The sequence below is a fragment of the Fulmarus glacialis genome, unplaced genomic scaffold (genome assembly GCF_000690835.1).
Source record: "Fulmarus glacialis isolate BGI_N327 unplaced genomic scaffold, ASM69083v1 scaffold13102, whole genome shotgun sequence".
NCBI lineage: Eukaryota > Metazoa > Chordata > Aves > Procellariiformes > Procellariidae > Fulmarus > Fulmarus glacialis.
Window position 1 is genome coordinate 71,239 of NW_009195998.1, and position 24,388 is coordinate 95,626.

Genomic DNA, 24,388 nt, shown 5'->3' on the forward strand with positions numbered 1-24,388 from the left:
AGACTGTAAACACTTTACACACTCTCTAGGTGATTTTAACTTAGTTGGAAATGGTGAATGTGGAGTTTTCAACAAAAGCAAATCTTGATCAAGACTCAGCTCAAGGGATAGAGCAGAATTGTAGCTGAGGCAGACAAGCAAATTTTCACTATTTCTTACTTCAACTTTATGCGTTGGATTAGAATTATATAGGGTATTTTCTTTATAGACATTAATTTAGTACGCGCTGCCTGTCGGATGAATAATGGAGAGAATATAAAATATCTGTGATGATAATCAGTGCTGGCTTAAAGTGGGTGTGAAGCTTCTGATAACTAATTTCTGAAACAGTAACCCTTAACTCAAGTCCAGCCTGAGTCTACAGCAAATACTCCACTGGCGACTGATCTTTTGGGGAACTCTGTCACTACTTTTACCTGAGTTTACACTTTCTGTTAGTATTTAACCACACTGTAAGCTTCAAGCACAGGCTGTAAGCCAGACTGTTTCTGATTTGTCTCTTCCTCCTGCCTCCCCATTTCTCTTCCAGGCATAGAGACCCCCAGGAAGAGAGGCAATAGAAAGTACACTTTGAAAACAAATAGAAAAATATTTAGATGCCACTTAATCATTTGCATCGCAGCGTATACTGCAATTCGGTGGGGACAAGGCAGGATTCTAAAGGAAAGTTCTCAATACCACTCAGAAACGTTTAGTTTGCTGCAAAGCAGGAAACATGTTTTATAATTTTGGATATGTACATTTTTACATTAAGAAGTTATTTGTATTTATGAAATTTAAGCAAACTAAAGCTGTTATAGAAGAACTTGATGTTTGCTGACTTCTGAATGCTTTGCTTCTGCTGGTTTTCATTATGTAAAATTCAAGCTACAGATTAATTTATAAAAGCTTAATATTTTCTCCTTTTTGAAAGGCAAGGAGAGAGTTCAAAAACCTTTGAGCACATGAGAGCAAATCCTTTATTTTGAAATGTTTCCTGCCTGGTTGGCATGATACTTTTGAAGCATTTGAAGGGCTGTACAATGCTATATGAACACATTTAGGCACCCAGAAGAAAAATATGTGTATACTTCTGACTGTAGAATGCAAGATTTCTTTTCCTGTTCCCTCCAGTGAGACTGATCAGCATTTTTATTTGTCCCGCAGGGGTTGTTCAGAACTTTGTCGTATACCCATGGTGGAATACAAACTTGACAGTGAAGGCACCCCATGTGAGTATAAAACCCCTTTCAGAAGGAATACCACTTGGCATCGGGTGCCGACTCCCGCTGGGCAGCCTCTCTCTCGTGCCTCTCCAATCCTAGGAACATCTGACAGACTGCAGTGCCAGCAGCTTCTCCAGCAGGCTCAGACAGCCATTCCTCGCAGCACTTCCTTTGATAGAAAACTGCCAGATGGTGCAAGGTAATATACTCTCCGTTTAAGGCCTGTCATTTTCCTAATGTCCCTTACTTTAGATATCTCTGCTTTCTAGAACTTTGGTATACTTATTTTTTTTAAAGCTCATTTTATTAAGTTTTGACAGTAATTTTAATTCTGAGGTTGTTTTGAAGAGCATTCACTGAGCCCAGTTCCCTCTACTTGAAACAAGTGCTTTTGGTGTTTGTGATGGAAGTGGACGGTACTGAGGATCCTACCACTGAGGACAGCTGACCTTTCCCTTTAGTCCCAAATCAATAAAGTGGGAAACTGCCTTGTGACTTTTTGATTTAAACAATGTCCTGTCCCTCACCTTTTGGAAGCCTATTTAAACAAATAATAAGTGTAAATAAAATAAACTCATCCCTTTAAAAATGAATTATTTAATCTCATTACCAAGCTATTGGCATAGTTTCAAAGGGTTCTGTAACTCATTACCAGTCCTTATGCTTTGCTTTGTTTTTAATTAAACAAAGCAATTGATTTGAATATGTAATACCTCTTAAATGATGAGATGGTGTCCTTAAATGTTAGTGCTGTTCTAACTTAATCATAATTCTTCATAAGATAAAAAATTATTTTTAAAGTTAAAAATTGTAAATACATTTGACCTTTGAATTATTTGGGAAAACTGTATGTCTTGAGCAGAACTCTCTGTCCTTTATTGTTTGCAGTTACTTCTGCTTATGCCCTTTTTCCATGGGGTGATATAGTTCTAATTTCCAAGGAAAAAAATACTGCATGTTGAAAATATCTAATTGATATGAAAATCTGAAATACTGCTCTCAAATAGCTTTAAAAAATTCTGGATAAAATAATGAAATACCGCTGTTGCTACGCTATCTATCTTATTTAGTAGAAAAGAATTAGTGACTTTTTACATTTTTTGAAAATTATACAGCTAATAGTAGTACATATTTGAAAATTTGTCTATATTATGGTCTGGGGAAGGCAGACTCCCAGTTAAACCATTTGATCATTTGTTTTCTCCTTCTCCCCTACCCCTCTCCTGTTGCATTTCTGTAAGCATGTATATACTGTTATGGGACTTAAGCTTTTCCTAACCTCTTGTACTGAAATTCTTGGTAACATCTAGCATAAGGAGAAAATGATCAAATGTCTAGAAATACTTCAGGATTTATGGAGCTTTATTAAGCATACTGTATGCCTATACAGAGAAAAAATTGAAACTTTCTGACATACTACTCATTTCCAAAAAACTTCACAAATATAAGTTGCTTGATGATGATGATTATACTTATGAAGATGATGAACTGTGACATGTGGGTCTTGAAACGTTAAAAGAGAGTTACCTGATTGGCAAGGTCTTTCCACATGGGAAGAGGCATAGTTGATGGCTTGGCAGAGAGATGGGCTTAAAACAAAAGAGTTTGAAGTGAGGTTGATTAGTACTTAGAAGTAGTCTTGCAAGGGTGAAAATGTGTACTCAGGCTAGGAAAATCATAGAATAGTTTGGGTTGGAAGGGACCTTTAAAGGTCATCTTGTCCAACCCCCCTGCCGTGGGCAGAGACATCTTCAACTAGATCAGGTTGCTCAGAGCTCCATCCAACCTGACCTTGAATGTTTCCAGGGATGGGGAATGAAATGAAGAATATTGAATGAAGAAGAATGATGAAGAGATTTTAGAGGGTCAAAGACTCAATATCAATTTAAACAAACTGAAGAGTGCAGGCAGAGAGTAGCCGGTTGATAATACAGGGAAGTTATAGCAACTGATCTGAAAATGAGCTAACACTGAAGTCAGTGATAAAATAGTTGGGTTTAGAGATAAAAAGAGGAAGCAGCAACAGTTCAACTACTGTGATATGTAACAGTTAGGTGCCCAGTCCCTGGAGTGAAATGAAAATCTGGGAGCTGAACATTTATGCTCCTAGTACAGTTCCTGAGGAGAGTTAAATGCTTTGAGAAAGCAATCCAAATGTTTTTGTGTTGATCAAGGAGTTTCCTCTAATTAGTCACTAAGAAATACAAGGATATCCTTGAGCTCTACTCCTGTTTTTACAAAATGCCTAATTCTATGACAGCTGCTCATAGCAAGTGCCTAAGAGTGAAGCTTCAGTCAGACTCACTCTTCTATTTTTTCGCACCAAGAAGTCTCTGTGTACTTTAATCCTTGCGTCACACTTGTAGGCGAGTGTGTCCTTTCACCTGAAGTCTGGAATCCATTCCTGAGAGCAGGCAGCTGCAACTCTTCTGTAAAGAACTGTGTGAGGCATTCACTGACTAGATTTTTGTGGTTCTCCTTTTGTAGTCACCTTCTGTTTAGTAGGCTAATGGCTATACGCTTGCCCAGCAAATGGGAGGCTTGGGATCTAGACATTCTTCAGCCTAGGATAGTACAAACCAATGTCCTGGTTTTGAGAACAGTGTCCTACACATCAGTCCAGAGGCTGGAAACACATGGGATCATAACTTACCCATTCCTTAATGCTGGTTCACTTAAGCTGTGCAAGAAATGTAAAGTTCTTGGTGGTAACAAGTAAGAACATGCAACTGAATTCAACTGTAGCCTATAGACTATTTCACTTGATTGAGAGAGGCTCAGTCCTGTCAATACTTATCAGAGAAAGACATGCTGAAAAACTAGGCACTACTCTATCTACTTATTGCGTATGTGTTTGACTATTAGACAAAATATAGTAGCTCATGTCTTTAAAGTTTTCAAGCTGAACAGTAAAGTTGCTTGTTGAATGTCATGTCCTTGAGAAATTGTTGTGCATAAATCCAAAACTATCTCTTTTCACCTCTTCCCTGAATACATACATTCATTTCTACATAGAGCCTTTTAAAAAAAAAAAAAAGGTATGAAAAAAGAAGAGAAATACAGGGAATTCAAGGTGGTGTCATGGAGGGAAATTGTATTGTAGTTATGGACTGATATGCACAGAAGTGAAGGATAGTAGAGTAATTTTGATCAAAACCAAATCTGAACATTGCATTTCAACTGTCTGGATATCCAAGAAGAGTAATTAGAGATGTTGTTAAGACATGAGGCTCAAAAGTTTAAATAATAAGTACAAAATAATACTATTCATGAAAATGTTTTCTTATTGCTCTTCTATGTCAAAGAATTAATAAAACGAAAAAGTATTGGTATTACCTCTTCTAAATTACTATGTTGAAAATTAGAATACATGCAAAGTGACTAACAATAATTTCTGATCCATCATGAGAGCTTCCCACACGTAAATTTAGAGACCTAATCCAGCTGCTCTGACTCCTGAGTAATCCCACTTGTTCAGAAGTAAAGAAAATAGATGTAAAGAAAATGGGATTTAGCACTTAGTCTTTCTCTTTTTGTGCCTTTTTTATATATTCACTTGGAAATATTTTATTAGTGATGAAATAAATAGTATACTTTAAAAATAACTGTTTAAGTTTTATGAAGCTAAGATAAAACTGTAAATTCTCCAAATGAATATAATTAAGTGTTCATACTGCATCTGCATTATTTGTAAAAATGAATGTATTTTATAAAAGAAGCACAGCCCAGTTCAAATCTGAAACCCCACAAATACCCCAGTGCACTGTTAATGACTCTAGTCAACATTGCAGAAGTTCTCCGAGCAACCAGTCCTCCTCCAGTGACCCAGGACCCAGCGGGAGCAGCCAGTGGAGACAGCAAGTGGGATATGATGGGTATTGGTGATTTTTTTTTTTTTTTTTTTAATCTTGCTATAGCTCCCATGCATTTTCTTTCTGAAGCAAAATTTATGAGGATGATTTGCATAGATTTATTTGCAAGATCTGTTAGTATATTTTAAGACATACAGGTTTACTGATCTTTAATGTAACATGTATGCCAATACAATTTTAAAGCCATACTGCTTTAACTCTTTAGGACCAAATTGTTATTTTATAATTCAGGTAAATAACAAACAGTTCTTAGGTTTGCTTTCCCAGAAACAGGCCAGAAATCAACTAGTAAAATAATAATTTCTCCTCCTTTTGTTTCAGTGGAAGGGTATTTGATTAAAAAATTATCTTTATGGTCTTCAAAGGTTTTATTTCCTACTGTGCTTGTTCAGTGGCATCCATTCCCTAGCATCTCTCCTCAAAAAAGTAGCACTCTTTCAGAAGTCTCTTCTCCCTAAAAGGCTGTTGCAGTATATAGGTGGTTCTTTCATATCCCTGTTAATCCCTTGGTGCTGAAGTTTCAGAAGTTAGCTATCTGTGTATGAAAGACCACCTCAATATATTTTCCATGTCATAAGAATATTATGTGAGACATCTAAATTACTTCAAATTTATCACTTTGTTGTATAAATATAGCTGCTGAAAACACTCCTGTTATAAAACGTTGAGCTATGGCAGCATCTACATAGCATAATATAAAAGCATTCCAGACTTGCCACTTGGCTTTCAGAAGCTACTTTTAGGAAAAAAATGTGAATATTGAAAACATCAGCTTGACTCTCTGTCTGTAAGCTTGATACTGCTTTGGCATGACTGTTTGTGGATAAGATATTCCACGTAGCATATATATATATGCAATATCTTGGAGAGTCCTCAAGGGGTTTCAGAATACTCGCTGAAATCTCTGGCAGCTAAATAGATGCTAATAATTCAAATAAAACTATAGCAATTTTTTTTACAGTAAACACATGAAAATGCATCTTGTGTCATTTTTCCAGCATAGCTATTTCTAATAGCAATCTTAGTTTTAGTTTTGGTTTGTGAAATAATTTAACTTTTGCAATACAATACAAAACAATGGATCTGGTACTAGCTTATATGTTCTGAGCGTGAAAATCTGCAAAACTGCAGAGTTACTTTCTGTGGAGCTTAGTTCATAAAGCGGTTAAACATACGTTACCATAGTTCTCCAGTGCAAAAACCTTTGGATATGTAGCCCCAAGAATGCATTTCTTCTTAAAGTTCAGTGTCATCTTGGCCTGTTCACACTTAAGATATAACAGTGTGCTGTTGAAAAAATTGCATGTAAATATTTTTCCATGCAGTGTTTGGAAATGTTGCTATGCTTGCTTGGGGGGCGGGGAGTGATGATTGTTTAAACAAATCACTTACAAAATATTTGCTTTGAAGAGTAAAATGTGGTGGTGTTCATCATCTAACTGGTTTTCTAGGAAAAAAAAACAAACAGCTTAATTTTCTGCTTACATTAAAAGGTGCCAGTCCCCTTTGCTCCATGAACACCACCAAGGTTCAAGCTCACTGGAGTGTGAAGGAGGCAGAGAACGAGAGGAAACTTTGGAAGGAACTAGACATTCTGGTAATAAAAAACACCACTGTATCTTAAAAATAAATGTTCTTTGCAATGCAGTGCCTGTTGAAGTACAGCCACCTTCTGATGCGGAGGTTTGATACACAAAGAACATGTAATATGACAGTGAAAGCGGGGACTGTTACAGACAGTCTAACAATATATGGTGTGGGATATTTAGATAATTCGTGGAACAAACTACTCCTGAACTTCGGAAAGCCTCATGAATGATGAAAAGCAGGTTGACCTTCATTTAATTATCATTGAAAAACTAGGTCTTAGGAAATTCTGCAAAGATACACATCTCTGATTCCAAAGACCGTACAGGTATGAAACCTGATGCTAAGCCATGTGCCTTTTTTCTTTGTACAGTATACTTATCTTTTTAGAATTCAGAAATTAAAACACAATTATTTATGGCAGAAACCAAGTGGCATGCACCATCGACCAAAGTCCTGAGCTCCTACAAAGACCGGGCTTTACAGAAAGAAGGCAGTGGCAAGGAGTCGCCAAACAAACTTTCACATGTAAGTCTTTTACCTGGATGTCATTCAAAACTCTAAAAAAAAAAAAACCCCACCCCACAAAACCAAAAACAAAACGAAAAAAACTCCATCCTGGACTTAGAGATACATCTTAAAAACACATTTTAGTAGTTTGTGAAGACCACTGTGTGTTTTGGGAGGTAAAGAGTATAATCACCTAAATGTGGGGTGAATTGAGTATGCTTAATCTGTGTTTATAAACTAAGAACTCCAAGAGAGCTTGGGTCTGGGGCATTGAGGAGGTAAAACTAGCATAGTCTACACTCAGCTGTGTATTTGCAGCTTCATTTATACTGGCTTGCTTAATCTGTGAAGTATTTAATATCCTTAAAAAAAAAAAAATTATATTCACCATACCACTTGTAATGTTGTGTGAAATACTCATGTAGTAATAAGCACTATAAAAATGTGATTTGTATGTTGGGAATGCTGAACAGATCTCTAGTCTACCTAGTTTAGTGGCTTGTCTTCAGTAATGGCAAAATCCTGAATGACTTAGTGATGGAAAATACACTAATGATATGCACAGTCATCTTCTATTTTTCTTTTGTGTTTGTTACGTGGAAAAACCTGCTATATGTAGTAGGAATCTGTACACTATTTGTAGCCTTATATTGTTAAGAATATGAGGCCAGTTTCTCATCTTACGTACATTGATACCTTATGAGAATCTAGCATGATACTTCTCAAAAAAAGTACTATCATAAACGGAATCATGCTGTAGAATTATGCACATGAAGAGAAAAATACTTACTTTCACCTTAAGACGAAGTTGACAGGAAGCTAGAATCAACATATGTAACAATCAGTATTAAACAGAATACCAATACCAAGGTTAAATGATGAGTTTGCTTAACTTCAATCACAGTTTTATGCTAATGGCAGCTCTCATGCTTTTAGGATGGTGGGGATCTGAACAGAAAATTGCATTATGGGCTTATGTTTGTGTTTGGCTGCATATGCATATGTGTAGTGCAGGTGCAAAGGAACTATATTGTACAAAGTAAGAACCAGCATTATTATAAAGATAATACTAATAAAATGAGGCTATATTGTTGTTAGATGCTGTAAAACAGAAAAAAACGGTCATCACCTTGTAAAGGGCCTTTTAATGTTCTCTTGTGCATCCCCTTTTTGTTCAGCTCAGTTTGCCATATGACTCTCTGCCAGCCAGTGAAATTCACACTGAGGGCTACAGCAAATGTACAAGAACTCTGTAAAATATTTAACCATTAGAAAAAAAGGTCTATGCTGTCTTTTTATCAGTATTAACTTGGGGGAAGGAGGGTGGGGGAAATTTCACTGGCTGTCTTCAAGCTCTCTTTGTTCTCCTGGAATAAATATCATATTCCCATATGACTCTCTGCCAGCCAGTGAAATTCACACTGAGGGCTACAGCAAATGTACAAGAACTCTGTAAAATATTTAACCATTAGAAAAAAAGGTCTATGCTGTCTTTTTATCAGTATTAACTTGGGGGAAGGAGGGTGGGGGAAATTTCACTGGCTGTCTTCAAGCTCTCTTTGTTCTCCTGGAATAAATATCATATTCCATTCCTTGCTCCGTGGCACAATCTTTAACAATATGTAACAATTAGGGCTGTGCTGAGCTTTTACACAATAATTGCTCTTGGCACAAGGAAATGCATAAAATGATCCTAAGCTATGGCCATAGTGAACTTTGAGCAGTTCAAGATGCCTGTATCAGTAGCTGTTGTCCAGATTCTCTGCTGCTTGCAGGGTCAGAAAGGTGCCTAAGTATATATGTTCAGCAACATACAGGAAATTTTTGGGAAATGCAATACATCTTCTGAGGTTAATTTTATGCCTTTGAGCTTCCCCTCCCCCCTTGTTTCTTTCCACTTTGGTTCCATTTTACATTTACAGTAAGAAGTTACATGTCTTTTCTCCAGACACCTTTCTCTAAGTCCCTCTCCTTGGAAAAACTGCTCATTGTATTTTTATCAGTTGTTTCATTGTTTTTGAGGTGACAGCCATCTTGTAAAGGTTAGAATGGATGCAAATGTAACCTCTCCTTTTTTCCCAAAATAATTTTCTCAAATTTTGAGGCCTGTTCCATATGGAATAAAAGTATCATTTCTGGAAAGGCTGCCTTGTCTAACTGCTTTAATGTGTGAGCAAGAGCTATGTTTATATGCATCTGCTAGAAGGGGATCTCGTAAAAAAGTTAGTCACCCTTCCCACTTACATTCTACCTAATAGAAGTCCATCTGCCCTAATAGAAGTCCATCTGCCCTTATGCTGGCTACTCTGTCACTTAGATAAATTAATCCAACTCTCTATAAAATCTTTTTAAAAAAAAAAACAACCCACCAACAAACAAATCCAACTTTATTGACACAAATGCCTGACATAATTATTCCACTTCAATAGCCATGCTTAGCTTAGGGCCCTGTGACTTAAGTTACTTTCATCTGGTACACATACATCCCAATTGGCTTCAATTTAACTAGCCACACATCCAATTGGATTTGATCCAATAAGCTGCATATTTCACCCACACTGAGAAAAAGCCAAGGATAATTCAGTCTTCGGTGTTTTTCAGATTTGCAGTAGAACTTGTTTAAACAAATAATTACCAATGCTTCTAGCTTATTTTAGTTGTTCAGAAATGCAATTTTATGGATGTTAAGCAGGTTCTATAATCAGAAAATTCAAGTGTGATCTTAAGATTTGCCACAGAAGATGGAACTAGAGCCTTTTTATTTGCACTGACATCAACATTTAATGTGTCTATCCAGTTGTGCAATTCATTTCATAGAAACTGGTGGTATAATTAGCTCTTCTTGTACTTTACAGTTATATTTTAGCATACTGTAAAAAATAATAAAATGGTCTTTGAATGGCACAAATTCAGTACTTTATATGAAAATAAATATTTTATTATTTAACTTGAGAGGGGTCTTTTTTTGTTTGTTTTCTTGTTGTTAAGATTGGAGACAAAAGCTGTTCAAGCCACTCAAGCAGCAACACCCTATCCAGTAATACATCCAGCAACAGTGATGAAAAACACTTTGGTTCTGGAGATCTGATGGATCCTGAGCTGCTTGGATTAACATATATAAAGGGGGCTTCTACTGACAGTGGAATTGATACAGCTCCCTGCATGCCTGCTCCTCTTCTGGCCCCGTTGCACCTTGCTGGCAGCAGATCCGGAGTACATTGTCGTACTGAGCAGTGGACCGAGTCTTCTGAAACTCCTGGGCCGGATGATGATCCAGCTAAAATCTATGCTGTTCATAGCTATGCTTCTGCTATTTCTACCAGTCATACAGCTGAAGGCAGTATGGGAGACCTAAGTGAAATCTCCTCTCATTCCAGGTACGTGTTTTTTTACAAATTAGGGATTATGGATTATAGATTAACATACAGAGAACTCTTCTTGATTGTTGTTATTCTGTTTACCTTTCTTTGAAAGTGCACTTAACTGATTTCGATTTTTTTTGTTGTATTTAAATGCCTATATGAGCAATTTTCAGGCAATTTTTGATGAGTCTGCCTAAAAAGCATAGCTAGCCCTACTCCCAGATCTGATGGAGACTTTATATGTGACCTTGTGCACATTGCTCAGGTTTTTAAAGTTGGGAAACATCCCTGAGTAAAAGTGAAGTTTGCACCTAGAACTTATTTCACATACGTTTTTTAGTACAATGCAACAAATTACCTGGGAGTTAATGCTGAGGGAAGTCAGAGAAATTGCAATGGACAATTTTTACATACAGTTGATGGGCAATTTTTACATATAGTGAAACTACATTGCATACCATCCCCCCTAATTTACATTATTGTGATGTGTGCTTTACAATTTTGTTTGTTGAACTGAATTTCTGATTCATTTTCTTTTTGTTACCAATGGAATGTGTGCATGGTACATCTGTTGTAAAGCAAACTTTGAAAGTACTCTTTTACAGCTGGTTGCCTTTATCTCCCAATTCCCATTTTATGGTGACTTTGAAGTTGAAGCTTTGGTCTATGTGTTAAGATTTTTACTCTGTAAAGGATGGAAATAAATTGTTTGTTCTTCTTTCCCTCTGATTTTTCTGTTTTCAATGTCAATAAGTACAGGAAAATAACCAGATAATATTCTGTATCCTCATTTCTTTATATACTTGACATGAGGGAATTAGTCTTGTATACTTGCTCTTCTAGATTTCTTTTTTTTCACAAGTTATAGAAGATAGTGTAGACTATTGTACAGACTATTGTGAAAACTAGGTAAATGCTTTCACATTAAGCTTTCACTACCCCTGTGATAATGTAGAAGCTCCAGATTTACTCCGCTTTGTGTGTGTTGAGATTTAATTTTATATATTGAGACTTCTAAAGTGCTATAAATAAGCTCTGTACTTCTAGGACTTCATCATTATGAGCTGAAATAGATTTCTAATGGCTAGAATATGTATTCTCAGCATTTGTGTGGCAGCTGTCATATTTAAAGTGCCAGGCAGCCATTAAGTAATATGCTGCTCACTTTTATGGAATAAACATTTTATGGATTAATTAAAAATTTTTTTTTTTAAAAAAAAAAGCATATAGATTTTAAGTGATTTACCCAGGCATTTCCAAAGTAGTAATTATTGTTGAGATGACGACTCACGTTAGTCATTCCACTTCGGCAATAGCAATGTTTTCAAATGATCACCTTCTAATTTGTGTGCCAAATCCTTTTGCTATAGAAAAATGTCAGACTTATGTTATGTTACCCAAGTGTTTTATTTAAACTTTGCCTAAATGTCCTTCAAATTATGTTGGAGTGATAAATAATTTTGCAGTTGGGTTTAAAAGCTGGCATCACCTATGCAGCACCCACAGGCATGTATTGTTAAAAAATATCTCATTTTATTACTGTGATGCTGCAACACTGTTCAAATAGACATAAGAAAGTTGAGTTAACATATAAGCCTGTGGTATCTGCTGCTGAATCCTATATATATTTTCCAACTGGTCAGACTCTGAGTTTGTATTTCTTCATAATCTGCCACAATGAAAATTCTAACACTGTTGAGGCATTCATTCACAACTATGTTATGAATGTTAAATAGTAAAATTGTTCTGCAGTAGCTAAACAGTGTAAGACTTCAAGAAAGTGGTAGAAAGTCATTGATCTATAAATGCAACATTTCTTTATTAAAATTGTATTCTGTTTACTGAATAGATAAAGTGCAATGCACAGGAAAGATGTTGATTGGTTGAAAGATACTGGCCTGATTCTCTAACATCATCAGATAAAGAACCTCCTGAAAAAACTTAATACTATAATGTCCGAGTAAGATTTACAGAATTAAACCTGCTGTGTGAAACAGTATCTCAAACTACAAAACTGACTTGAGCTATGCATAATGTTATTTCTCACAGCTCTGTTATTAATGGTTTTAGCTCCCCTATTTTATATTAATTATGCACATGAATTATCAAATACCTTCATGTTATGTAGCTGAAACAGCTTAGCTTCATTGCCTTTAGTATTGCATTGTTTCTTACGTAGACCATCTTTTGGATCCTAAAAATATATACTGCTTGTTCCAACCATTGCATTGAACTCATTATCTAAAAGCAGGCTTTTATAGGCATTTTATTTCTTTACTTCAGAAAATATTCCCTTATTTAAAACCTACAGAATGAGGTTGGATGCCCAATTTTTCTTAAATTTAGTTACAAATAGAAATATAAAATCTTCTGTATAATGTCCTTGCTGTCAATCTGATATGTATTTTACATTGTGCTTCAGTGTTTGCTTTGTCTTTAGATTTCAATTTTTCATAACTGAATTATTTTCTTCACCACATCTTTACATCATTTCTTTGCATATTTGCAAGGATAGCAAGCAAAAAAAGCTTTTAATATCACCTGCATTATTTTCTTCCCCCAAAACCTCATAACCTTGTTTCTACTTTTTGGGGAGGAAGAGGGAGGAGAGGAGAGAAAATAAATTGTTTTTACGATTAAATGCACATACTAACTGAGATCAAATTTATTAATCCATTGCCTTAGTGATTCAACTTTCTTCCACAGTAGGCATTTTAATTTGATCTAATGACATCTATGCATGTGCATTGCTTGTATTTGACTCTGCATGGACAGCAAAGTAGACATGACTTACACTTTCAGCAACATCTTTTGGTCCTCAGTGAATTAATCCAATGCTTTTGGGATTAGATTAAAAGATAGCACTGAGTTTGGTATTCATAAACCAACAATGAAAATTAGGAGCTGCTGCTTCAGGTTCCAGCCTCTGATCTTAGGCAAGGCACTTGGTTTATGAATGCTTTGGTTACTTCACCTGCAAGATGAAAAGAAGAAATTTATTCTTCAAGGAACTGTTTGCTTTAGTTCATTTTAAACCATTTTGAGAGTCTTCAGTAAAAGGTTTCATTAGTCCCTACTACTGCTATTATTCATAATAAAAGAGGCTATTAAAATTATCCAGAGGACTGTTTTTGTTGAATTGAAATTTACTTCTGTTAATGTTAAATTCTCAACGGTACTGAATGAAAGACACACTTTAAACTGGCGTGAACTGGCAAAACTAACATGAAGTGGAAAGGCACAGAAGTTTTACAATAAGAGAGATATTTGGGGAATTCCCTATGTAGTTGTTGATGTAAATGGAATTATACTGTTAATAATGTGTGTGTATGTATTTACTTCAAATTGCACACACAAATTCTATATATATGTCTTGAACTTAGTCTTTTAATTTTAATTCGTATCAGTTTGCATTGGCATTTCAGCAAGTTCAGAAACAACATTACTTGTTTTAGAAACTCATCACAATTCTGTTCTCAAAGAGCTTTAATGTATATGCTGCTAGTAGAAAATGACTGCAGCAATATTGCTACCTTGATTTTAACCTTCAGAAAAACTTAACATTAAGAATTATAGCTGCATACCAGGCGAAGCATTTCTGATTTGTTGTTGTATAGCAGATTTCATTTTTGCTTTTGTGTGTTTTCTTTACTTTTTCAGTGGGTCACATCATTCAGGAAGCCCATCAACACATTGCTCTAAAAAGAGTGGCTCCCTAGATACCTCCAAAGTCTATATAGTGTCACAGAATAGTAGTCAACAGATTTCTGGGTCAGTTTCAAAACCGTATCACAGACAAGGAGCAGTGAGTAAATATGTCATTGGATGGAAAAAATCAGAAGGAAGTCCTACACCTGAAGAATCTGAAGTTTCTGAATGCCATGAGTAAGAACTCTGTTTAACTTTCTTGGGGGAAGAAGGGTAATGAAAATAAATTCTAAAATAGGATAGAAAGATGAAAAATTACAAATTCCGTTTTGCTTTTAAATGTTTGGGGTTTTTTCTGTATCTTTATGTATCAGAAGTGCATCCAAAAAAAGGAAAAAAGGCAGTAACTGCAGGATACAATTTTCTCCTTTGTTCTGTCCAGCTGCATCTTTTTCCCATGTGTCAAATAAAGCAAGCTGACAGAAATTGTGAAAGTGTGTGTACGCAAAAGTGTACTCTATATGTCAGACATTCTGAATTTCCATTTTGAATCTCTAGGAAACAATTGGGAAGCTACAATTTTATTAAGGTCTTAAAGACCTTTTTTTGAAATCTCCAGGATCATTAGTTAGTTGGAAGAAGCTTACTTCCTGACATTTCTGTATTAAACCTTACTACCTTGTTACCTATTACACCAGCTAATACATTACAGATGAGAGATGACCATAAACTTAACAGTGACCTATGGCAGATAATTAAGAAAAATTAGTGCCAGTTGGAGGTATTTTAATGGTTCTTTGGTATTTTTTTCAGACTTTGTTTTTAATGAACAGGTACGAGCTGCTGGTTAGGATCCCACAAGGCAAAGATTAAGTGTGGATATATCTGACCCTCTCTTTAAGAAAGTCTACAAAATGTGCAGACTTCACTGAAGTTACTTTTTTTTTTTAGCAAGTGACATTTAGACAAAAATATTCAGAGCAGTTCTAACAAATGGCTATATGTGCAGCTTAACATAGGAATAGCTCATGAGAAATGCGTTCTTAGGTGAAAGAAAAAGGCTTGCACTCAAAGGAAAAGACGCAGTATTGTTGTGGTTTAACCTGGCAGGCAGCCATGCAGCCACTTGCTTACTCCCCCCCCAGTGGAACGGGGAGAGAATCAGAAGGGTAAGAGTGAGAAAAACTCGTGGGCTGAGGTAAAGACAGTTTAATAGAACAGAAAATGGAAAATAATAATGATGAAATATACAAAATGAGTGATGCACAATGCAATTGCTCACCACCCACGCTGACCGATAACCAAGTAGCGATCGCTACTTCCTGGAACACAGCTACCATTCATATACTGAGCATGACGTCATATGGTATGGAATACCCCGTTGGCCAGCTGGGCTAGCTGTCCTGGCTGTGCTCCCTCCCAACGCTTGTTTTGTTTTGGTTTTTTTTTTTTCTTAAGTTGAATGTCCTTGGCTAGCAGGGTACTTAGCAACAACTGAAAACATCAGTGTGTTATCAACATTCTTCTCATACTAAATCCAAAACACAGCACTAGGAAGAAATTTAACTCTATCCCAGCCGAAACCAGAACAAGTATGTCAAACATAGATAAGAGATTAATACTTTCGCAGTGCTGCAGCAGTAATAAGTAATGTTTGAATCCGCTGTTTGAAACTAACTTTTAAATTCCCGTTATCTTCAAAATCGTCTTCTCGGGTAACCTCCTTGCTTTCTTTTTGTGCATAAGCTATTTAGTTCTATCTCTCAGTTAATCATAGTCAGCCCTATATATCTCGATACGTTGACGAGATGACATGCAGTACCTGATTTTCAAATGTTTAATATGGGATTACACTTTGTTTAATGGGAATGGGTTATTTGCATCTAATATCTTGTATCGTGTATATCTGCATATTTATGGTAAGATTAATATTTTAAAACATAAGCTAGAATATATGTACTATGAAATATGAACCTGAAGTTAAGCTCTTCATTTCCTGATTTTCAAAAGTAGAACATGCTACTACCTTCCTGTCCTGGTTATTGTACTGATGATTTCATTATTTTGTCCCACAACATTTCAGTTACTTAAATTGTTCAGTCGTAGCAGTATTTGCACTTAAAAAGTGGTAACTTCATTGATTCCCACAAGTTTTTGCATTTTGAAGTTGATGAACTCCTGAAACAATTTTTCTTTATTTTGAATGGAAACCTTAAAACAAAATTGCATAATGAATCATATCATTTAGACTGAAACCACAGCAATTTAGAAAAGTATCTTCAAGAGCTAGTTCTATTTAAGAAATATTAATTGAATATGGCAGCACTTCATATATCAGAAAATATTTTCTGATTTGTCCATGGCGTACAGCATTGCTTCACCTCTTTCTTTCTAGGAAAGCTTTCTCTACATCACAGAGAGGAAATCTCTCTCTGAGGATAATTATCTTGAAATAAAATAACATCTCTAATTAGCAGTGATGATGAAAATTAGGTCAATTGCTGAATGTTGTGCCACTATAGGATATAATTCACTGAGAATTAGACTTTACCGTAGCAAAGCTTGTTTCCTCTCTGCTGAAGACAGAGTCCCTGATTATGCTGCACTTGGCAGTAAGTAATGGCTTCAAATGTATGTTCTGTGTGGTTGGGAATCTCTAGTTCCTTCGATTGCATTTCCAGAGTAAACCTGTTAAAATTCTCTCTTTCCTTTCTCACTGAAAGGAAGCTGAAAGATAATAATTCAGTTTGACAGTCTTTTGTTGACTGTAAATACATTTTTATATGCTGATAATTAAGGAAGACAGCTGTTTTATTTATCTAAAGAGCTTTATGAAATAAAATACACTTGGCACATGGCACAATTGATTACAAATACGCTTCAAACATTGCCATTGATGACCGTAGTAATTTTGCCAGATTGTGAAGCTGGCTACAATATCACACTATAAAATATTGATTTTCTTATTTGCTAAAGAAGCAAAAGTTATTTTGTGATTAACTATTGGAAATATTGATATAAATACAACTTTAACAATAGAGAAGTGTGGTGTATAAAAAAAGAGAGAGGCAAGCTAGGAGAAACAAGCATTATGCTTTTTTAAATTGTTCTTTAGAATTCCTAAAATTGGTTTTTCAGTGGTTTAAGAATTTTATTTTGGACCCACAAACAGTTTCATAAACATAAAATGATTGAAAAGTGTGGTAAGTAAGAGTGTGCTGTGTCAAGATAATTCTAACAATTTTTACTTTGTGACAGAAAATTAAAGCAGTCTTTCAAATCCCGGAGTACTATTGCTTCTATTGCTAAAAACACCAATTGTCTCAACAGAGTGTATGATGATATTGATGCTGTGTCTGCATCAAGTCCACTCCAAACTTCTGTGAGGAATGCCATTGTTGAAAGCCAGCAAGTCTTGTCCAAAGAAGATTTTCTGAAGTTGATGCTGCCAGACAGCCTCTCTATGGAGGAGGGGAGAAGAAAGGTTAGCTACTTTCTTTGGCTCTGTGTATCTCAGACACAGTTACCTTAGAAATGAATTTCTGGTATTCCCAAAATTGCTATAGAGAAGGCAATATCATTTTGTACAAGCTAAGTATATTCCATGGGGATGCTATAAATACCAACCATAAGTCCCAAAATATCATTTCCCACAATAGGAAAATGATATCTATTTTGATGATTATGTATGAAATACAGTATTTGTTTAAGTATGTTTTCGCTTAGCTTGAGCAGAGACGGGTGCAGTTTGAGCAACTTAATTATAATTTCAAAGATTAAAAGTAACATTTTCAAGGTTGGATGCCTAAATTTATACACCTCATATGATATTAAGGCACATGAATAGAAGTAGCCCACTTTCCCCTGCCCTGTGATACTGAGTACCAGCAATTTGAAGTCTGAATCACAATTTCATGTAGGTGTCAGTGGCAACTGCTCAAAAGGCATAATTATCGGTGCTAGTGGAGAGCGTACATCTAATCTTTATAGTATGAAGACAATCGGTAATATTAAAAAGTTCACAAAAAGTGGATAGAGAACTTAAAATTTACTACTCCCCAAAGTATACATGATTCTGAATTCTGTGCTTAAAGTGGAATAAAGCACAAAGCAATTAAATTACTTGAGATAATTGTAACACTTCGATATTAACTCAATGCTCTCTTAACCCATTGTGTTTATACAATGTGCTAAATAGCATAATCATCATGTCTGAACAAAAGTAACACGTGTAGTAAATCATCTAAGTGCATAGTTGAATTTAAAATTCAGATCATATATATTTTTTAACGTGCAGTATGTTAAGTATGCATTGTATGTGTTTGAATTCTCATGAATAATGTCCTAGAGGTTTTTATGATTTATGGTTGATACAATAATTGATTTTCTGTGATGATTTCAAGAGTTGCCAATGTTTTTTGGCTACCTAAATAAGAAACAACAAGGAGTGAGGAGGTGTGGCCATCTTGAGACAAATTACTGTTGTCCCCTTCCCCTCCCAAGACACCCAAACAGAAGCTCACTAAGTGAGAGAGGTCCTGACTTGCATGGCCCCCCAGCCGTAGGACTCAGCCGTATCCAGTCTTTGATTATGCCTTCATAGAGGGTAGTAATCTTGGTATAGGTGAGTCAGTTGCCTTTGACAGCGAAGCCAGAAAGGAATTTTCTGAATATGTAAGACACTACAGAATCAAATCACATTTTTTGTTTGGTTTGGTTTTACCTTTTTCATAGATCACGGAATAATGAGCCCTCTAGGTAATGTTTAATTTTTGTCGCACCCTGAAAGGAAACTCTGTAAAGCTTCAACAATTAACATTCAACATGTTTGGATAGCTAGTGAACAACCTTTATAGACAGAAGATGCAGTATAAGGTTGAGGACACTTGAGTAACAGCCAAGAATTGCAGCAGGATGCTTGCTGAAAATCTTGAGTGCAGGAAAGAGGATCGGAGACCCTTCAATTCAGAGGGTGAAGGTTTTCAACCTTTTGCCCAATGTGGTCCCTAATTAGGCTCAGAGTCTTTTGATATTCTTCAACCACTGCTTATGGAAGGATACCGTATATCCATTCATTTAAGGATGCTGTGTATGTTCTCTATCGGTTCATTTAGGGATGCTCCTTATTTCTATTGTTGTGATCGTTTTACGTATGTGTTAAAATAAAGTTTTGAATTATGTTTATTGCCACGGCCCATATCTGTTTCAGACAGATCTGTAGAACCGATGTAGTATTTTGATGCTTTCCCAGATTAGAATCTTGAATTATCTCCCTCAATTTTCCCTGGGATGTAGTTAAGTATTCTAACAATTGAGCATGTTCTGTATTGTCATCAAGATAGAATCATACAATCATTAAGGTTGGAAAAGACCTCTAAGATCATCGAGTCCAACCGTCAACCCAACACCACCATGCCCACTAAACCATGTCCCTAAGCGCCTCATCTACACGTCTTTTAAATACTTCCAGGGATGGTGACTCTACCACTTCCCTGGGCAGCCTGCTCCAAGCCCTGACCACTCTTTCAGTAAAGAAATTTGTCCTAATGTCCAGTCTAAACCTCCCTTGGCGCAACTTGAGGCCATTTCCTCTCGTCTTATCGCTGGTTACTTGGCAGAAGAGACCAACCCCCACCTCGCTACAACCTCCTTTCAGGTAGTTGTAGAGCGCGATGAGGTCTCCCCTCAGCCTCCTCTTCTCCAGGCTAAACAGCCCCAGTTCCCTCAGGGGCTCCTCATAAGACTTGTGCTCCAGGCCCTTCACCAGCTTCGTTGCCCTTCTCTGGACACGCTCCAGCACCTCAATGTCCTTCTTGGAGTGAGGGGCCCAAAACTGAACACAGTATTCGAGGTGCGGCCTAAGATGCTTTCCTGAACTAGTGCTATGAAGTGTATTTAAGTATTTTGTAAAGACTGTGTCTTGTGGCATGATTGAGTGTTTCTGTGTATTCCTTTTAGAAGTATTCATCAGGGAGCAAATTTTGTCAGAAATATAACAAGGTAGATATCTTTAATTCTATGCTATATTCACTGTTTTAAAAAGCTACTGCTCTTAAGCATACATTCTGCATAGGGGGTGTGCAATTCATAATTAATTACAAAGAAAACAGGATAGGACATTGCTATATGCAGGATAAACCAGTTAAAATAATTAAGGCAATAACTGACCTTTGTAGATGTGAAAAATAACTGGATTTGCAGTGCTGAAGAATTAACTTGTGGAATGGCCCAGTTTTACAAAACAGTAACATCTTGTTTTACTGTAGATATTTGGGTTGTGGTTTAAGTTACTTTTTGAAATTCATAAACAGTTTTCACTAAACTCTATTATCCTCTTTTCGAAGCCTATTTCATGGTATCTGGAGAGATGGAGTGTCTTGAGTCACTTTTATCGTCCAATGAATTATATTGCACTATATATCAGTTCAGAATGTTTAATATCAAAGTGTAGTCATTTCAAATTAAAATCAAACAGTTCTATGTATAGTCTTGAATAAATGTTGCCAGAGTTGGTAAGCTTACATGTATTTCTGGAAAACCTTGCTGTCATAAGACTATGGAGGTTTCATTTAACATTTCAGAATTAATAAAACTACACAGTATCTGATTAATTCACGGTGATATGTTCCAAAATATCAAGACCAAGTATGAAAATCCAATTCAGTAACTCTTTTGAGGCCCTGATAGATCTGATATGGTGGAACAAATCTCTGATCTTCTGTATTAGCTCAAGAATTCCAGAGTGCCTGCCCAGAAAAATACTCCCAAGAACTGGTGATGGGATATGATCATGTGAATTATTTTAACCAGTAATATGTGTTCTTATATCTTCATATTTTGATGTTCAGTTTTCATTTTATGGAAACCTTTCTCCACGGAGGACACTTTATCGTACCCTATCTGATGAGAGTATATGTAGCAATCGAAGAGGATCTTCGTATGCTAGCTCTCGAAGTTCAATGCTAGACCAGGCCTTGCCAAATGATATCTTATTCAGCACTACTCCACCGTATCACAGCACATTGCCTCCCAGAATGAGCCTGACTCCTGGAATGGGAAATCTGAGAAGTAAGTGATTATTGCTGTCATTGCTGAGTTTGGAATATTTGTAATAAACTCAAACAAATCACCAAATACTGTTAGATTTTACTTTTAAGGTAAAATTATGAAATGTCAAACCAGTGTTCTAGATATCCTAGTAAAAGCATATTTGGTCAGCAGTACATGCTTATGCTTGCCTTAGTGATCATTTCAGATTTACCATGTTTGGAGATGGCATTCATTTCATTTCCCAAAAAAATTTCATGAGACCAGTGACGGGCATTTATCTGAAGATATTTCTTGTTACCATTTTATTTTCCAGTGGTCACCTAATTAAGCCAAGCTGGCCTGTTTTGTTTCAATATTTTTGTTTGCTTATTTTCTGTGTGCATTCAAATTACTGAAATATTCATTAATATATTCAATAAAATAGCTAAATGGGACAGCTTCTATTTAAATGATCCTTTTGGTAACATCTTAAAAGGAAATGTGCAATAGCTGTCATCATCATCTCCAATTTCAAAACTGAATTTGCTGATAATTCATTTTAACAGTAAAACGTTTGCAAATAACACTTCATTTCTAATAGCAGAAAAAGAGTAGTCTGAGGCGCTAAGTTAAAATTATTTTATGAAGATGTCTCTTCACTTGTAAGGTCTTCATAAGCAAGATCTTTATTATATTATTATCTTGCAATAATTGCAATATGATGGAGTGATGAACTCTAAAGTTTGTAGTAATTTTATGGAAAATATGGAATGAAAATTATGAAGATAAAAAAAAAACCACAAAGGAAATTGTGAAAAATATACATGCTTATATACCACAGCCCAAATCTATGCAGCCAGATACATACATTCAGGCTACATATGCATATTTATATACTTAATAATAGGGAATTGTTTTTTAAAAAAATGCTAAATCTCTTCACTTCTCAATTATTTTAGGCTGACCTGTAAGGGGACACCCAATCTAGAAAAAAAAGAGGCACTTTTAGTTAGCTACTTTAATATTGCATCACAGCTGACTGCAATTTAAAAAAATAGTAGAGCAGCTGTGGACTCTGAAGTCCATAGTTAAGAAGCTGTAGGTAGATTTCTTGAAAGCATTAAGGACTTTTGTAGGTGCATGTCCAGAGAGAATGCAGACAGAAGTAGTAATAATAGAGCGCTCTGTCATTCATCGTGTCCTTCAGGACCTAGCAGTCACTTGCTAACTTTCAGAAGTAAGTCTTAACTAGAAAAGTGTTCTGTCACTTATAATGGCCTCAGCTATGAAACTGAGTTTTAGTCGCTAACCACTGGTTAATTTTAAACTGGTATCACAGACAAGTGCTAAATTCCTGCTTCAGATGGGAATGCATGCTTGGTGTACCTTTTGCCATTCTAAAAATATTCTTGCATCAGAGTGAAACTCTTTACTATAAATTTAATATGAAAAGATCCTTTGCTTTTACTGGTAGAGAATGAAGACCCATTTTGTTTCATTTGAGACTAATTCAGTAGATTTTGTAGTCTGTGAAGGAGCTATGTATATAATCAGGCATCCTGACTGTATTTTTTTCTTTTACTATGTTAGGCCTGTGTTTTTAGAGCTATTTCTTGTAAAGGTAAATATGCAATGGGACCAAACCTTCAGCGTGCTTTTATTCTGGAGATTGACACAAGGCAATTAATGGTGTATACACTCAAGCTGTATACTGCTTCTCCAGCAGTGAAATTTTAGTGTTTTGTGTATTAGTTCTGTCTTAGAGACCTTATTTTCCCTTCTTGCTGCTTCTTAGATACAGAAAGTTATTTATACGCATAACTGGGAAAAGCCATGAACTAGTATCTGTCAGTCAAAATGAAGCTGATTGATTGTTGATATCCAAGGTAGTTCATGCTATTTTCGTGTACAACCTCTATTTTCTGCTTCTGGTTTTGTATTATAAAAGTGCCTTTCAATGCCAGCAATATAGGATCTTTTATGATGTCTGTTTCAAGGAAGATTTAATTGGTTATCTGTAATTACACTCTGAAAAAACCCACATTATGACTTGCCCATCTTTGTTTTCAAAGTAAGATTAGTCAGTATCTCCATATAAGAAACTAACTTTGGCTCTTGTTAGGAAGGTTTTTGTAATCAGTGCGTAGCAGGTGTTTACATTCTATAGCAGTGGTGATGCGAGAGGTTTCTTTTTCATTTATAATTTTAGCTCAAGTTTGTAGTTTCAGATATCAGGATTCTTAGCTGTTGTAGTAATGTCTTTTGCAAAATACATATGTTTGTGATCTTAAAACATTTTAGTTTTACTGATATTTAATGTTTACAGAAATCAATAGAAATAGTGTGGTTTTGGCTGGAATTCATTTTAGAAAGATACGTTCTTGCATGTTATTACCCAGCATGAAATATTGTGGCAGCACCAAGTCTCGTGAGATTCCTCTAGCAAGGAAAAGAGTGTGATTAATAGGTAAGCAAGGCAGCACCAAAACCAAAGCATAATTGAAGGGTTTCAATTTACTGGGAAATCAGAATTATCAGACAGAACAACCATGCAAATATGGAAACAGAAACTTCAGCTGTGTGTGATGTTGACTGTGGGAAGGAGATGAGAAAATGAAGCTATAGGTTTTTTTTATTATTTTATCACTGGGGGAAGTGAAGTGAAGTGAACAAATTCTGAAAGTTCTCAGATTATACATGCCATAGGGAAAAGGCTGCCAGAAGTGCAGCTGATACATCTGCAACGATGTTATTAGATGAAAGTCTTAGCTTAAAATTGGCTTACTACCAGTGTTACCTTCAATCCAGAAATAACTTCATTGATAAGAAGCAGTATTAAAATGGAAGAGCATCACTGTGTACTGAAGATGTACAACATGAACGATTTGGAAATCAGTTTTTCAGTAAGCAAATAAAGGCTGTTGCTTAAATAATTCACGCAACCAAAGGAGTACATATATTGTCTGTTACAGACTCTCACACAAACTCTCCACCATACCAGAACATGAGACTATTTTCAATAACAAAAGGGAAGAGGCAAGTAGTTATTGGGAGCACATGTCCACTATTCTAACAGTAATGTGAGCATATGTCCATGAGAAAGTCTACTAGCAGGCTGGCATCTTTGAAGGGAGACTTTGGGCAACCCCAGGTAATACTGAAGAAAGGAAGGGTT

General features: G+C 35.8%; 1 protein-coding gene across 1 annotated transcript in view; it reads left to right on the forward strand.

Moving 5' to 3' along the window:
• Nucleotides 1-24,388, forward strand: part of SIPA1L2 (signal-induced proliferation-associated 1 like 2) — a gene marked incomplete at its 3' end in the record, with an annotated part of 86,069 nt that overhangs the window by 51,556 nt on the left and 10,125 nt on the right. The window contains exons 9-16 of the mRNA XM_009572055.1: nucleotides 1,147-1,404; nucleotides 4,997-5,080; nucleotides 6,571-6,674; nucleotides 7,089-7,192; nucleotides 10,163-10,551; nucleotides 14,197-14,421; nucleotides 17,515-17,668; nucleotides 21,033-21,252. Of these exons, the coding sequence (XP_009570350.1) occupies nucleotides 1,147-1,404; nucleotides 4,997-5,080; nucleotides 6,571-6,674; nucleotides 7,089-7,192; nucleotides 10,163-10,551; nucleotides 14,197-14,421; nucleotides 17,515-17,668; nucleotides 21,033-21,252 (1,538 nt within the window). The remainder of the gene's footprint in view (nucleotides 1-1,146; nucleotides 1,405-4,996; nucleotides 5,081-6,570; nucleotides 6,675-7,088; nucleotides 7,193-10,162; nucleotides 10,552-14,196; nucleotides 14,422-17,514; nucleotides 17,669-21,032; nucleotides 21,253-24,388) is intronic.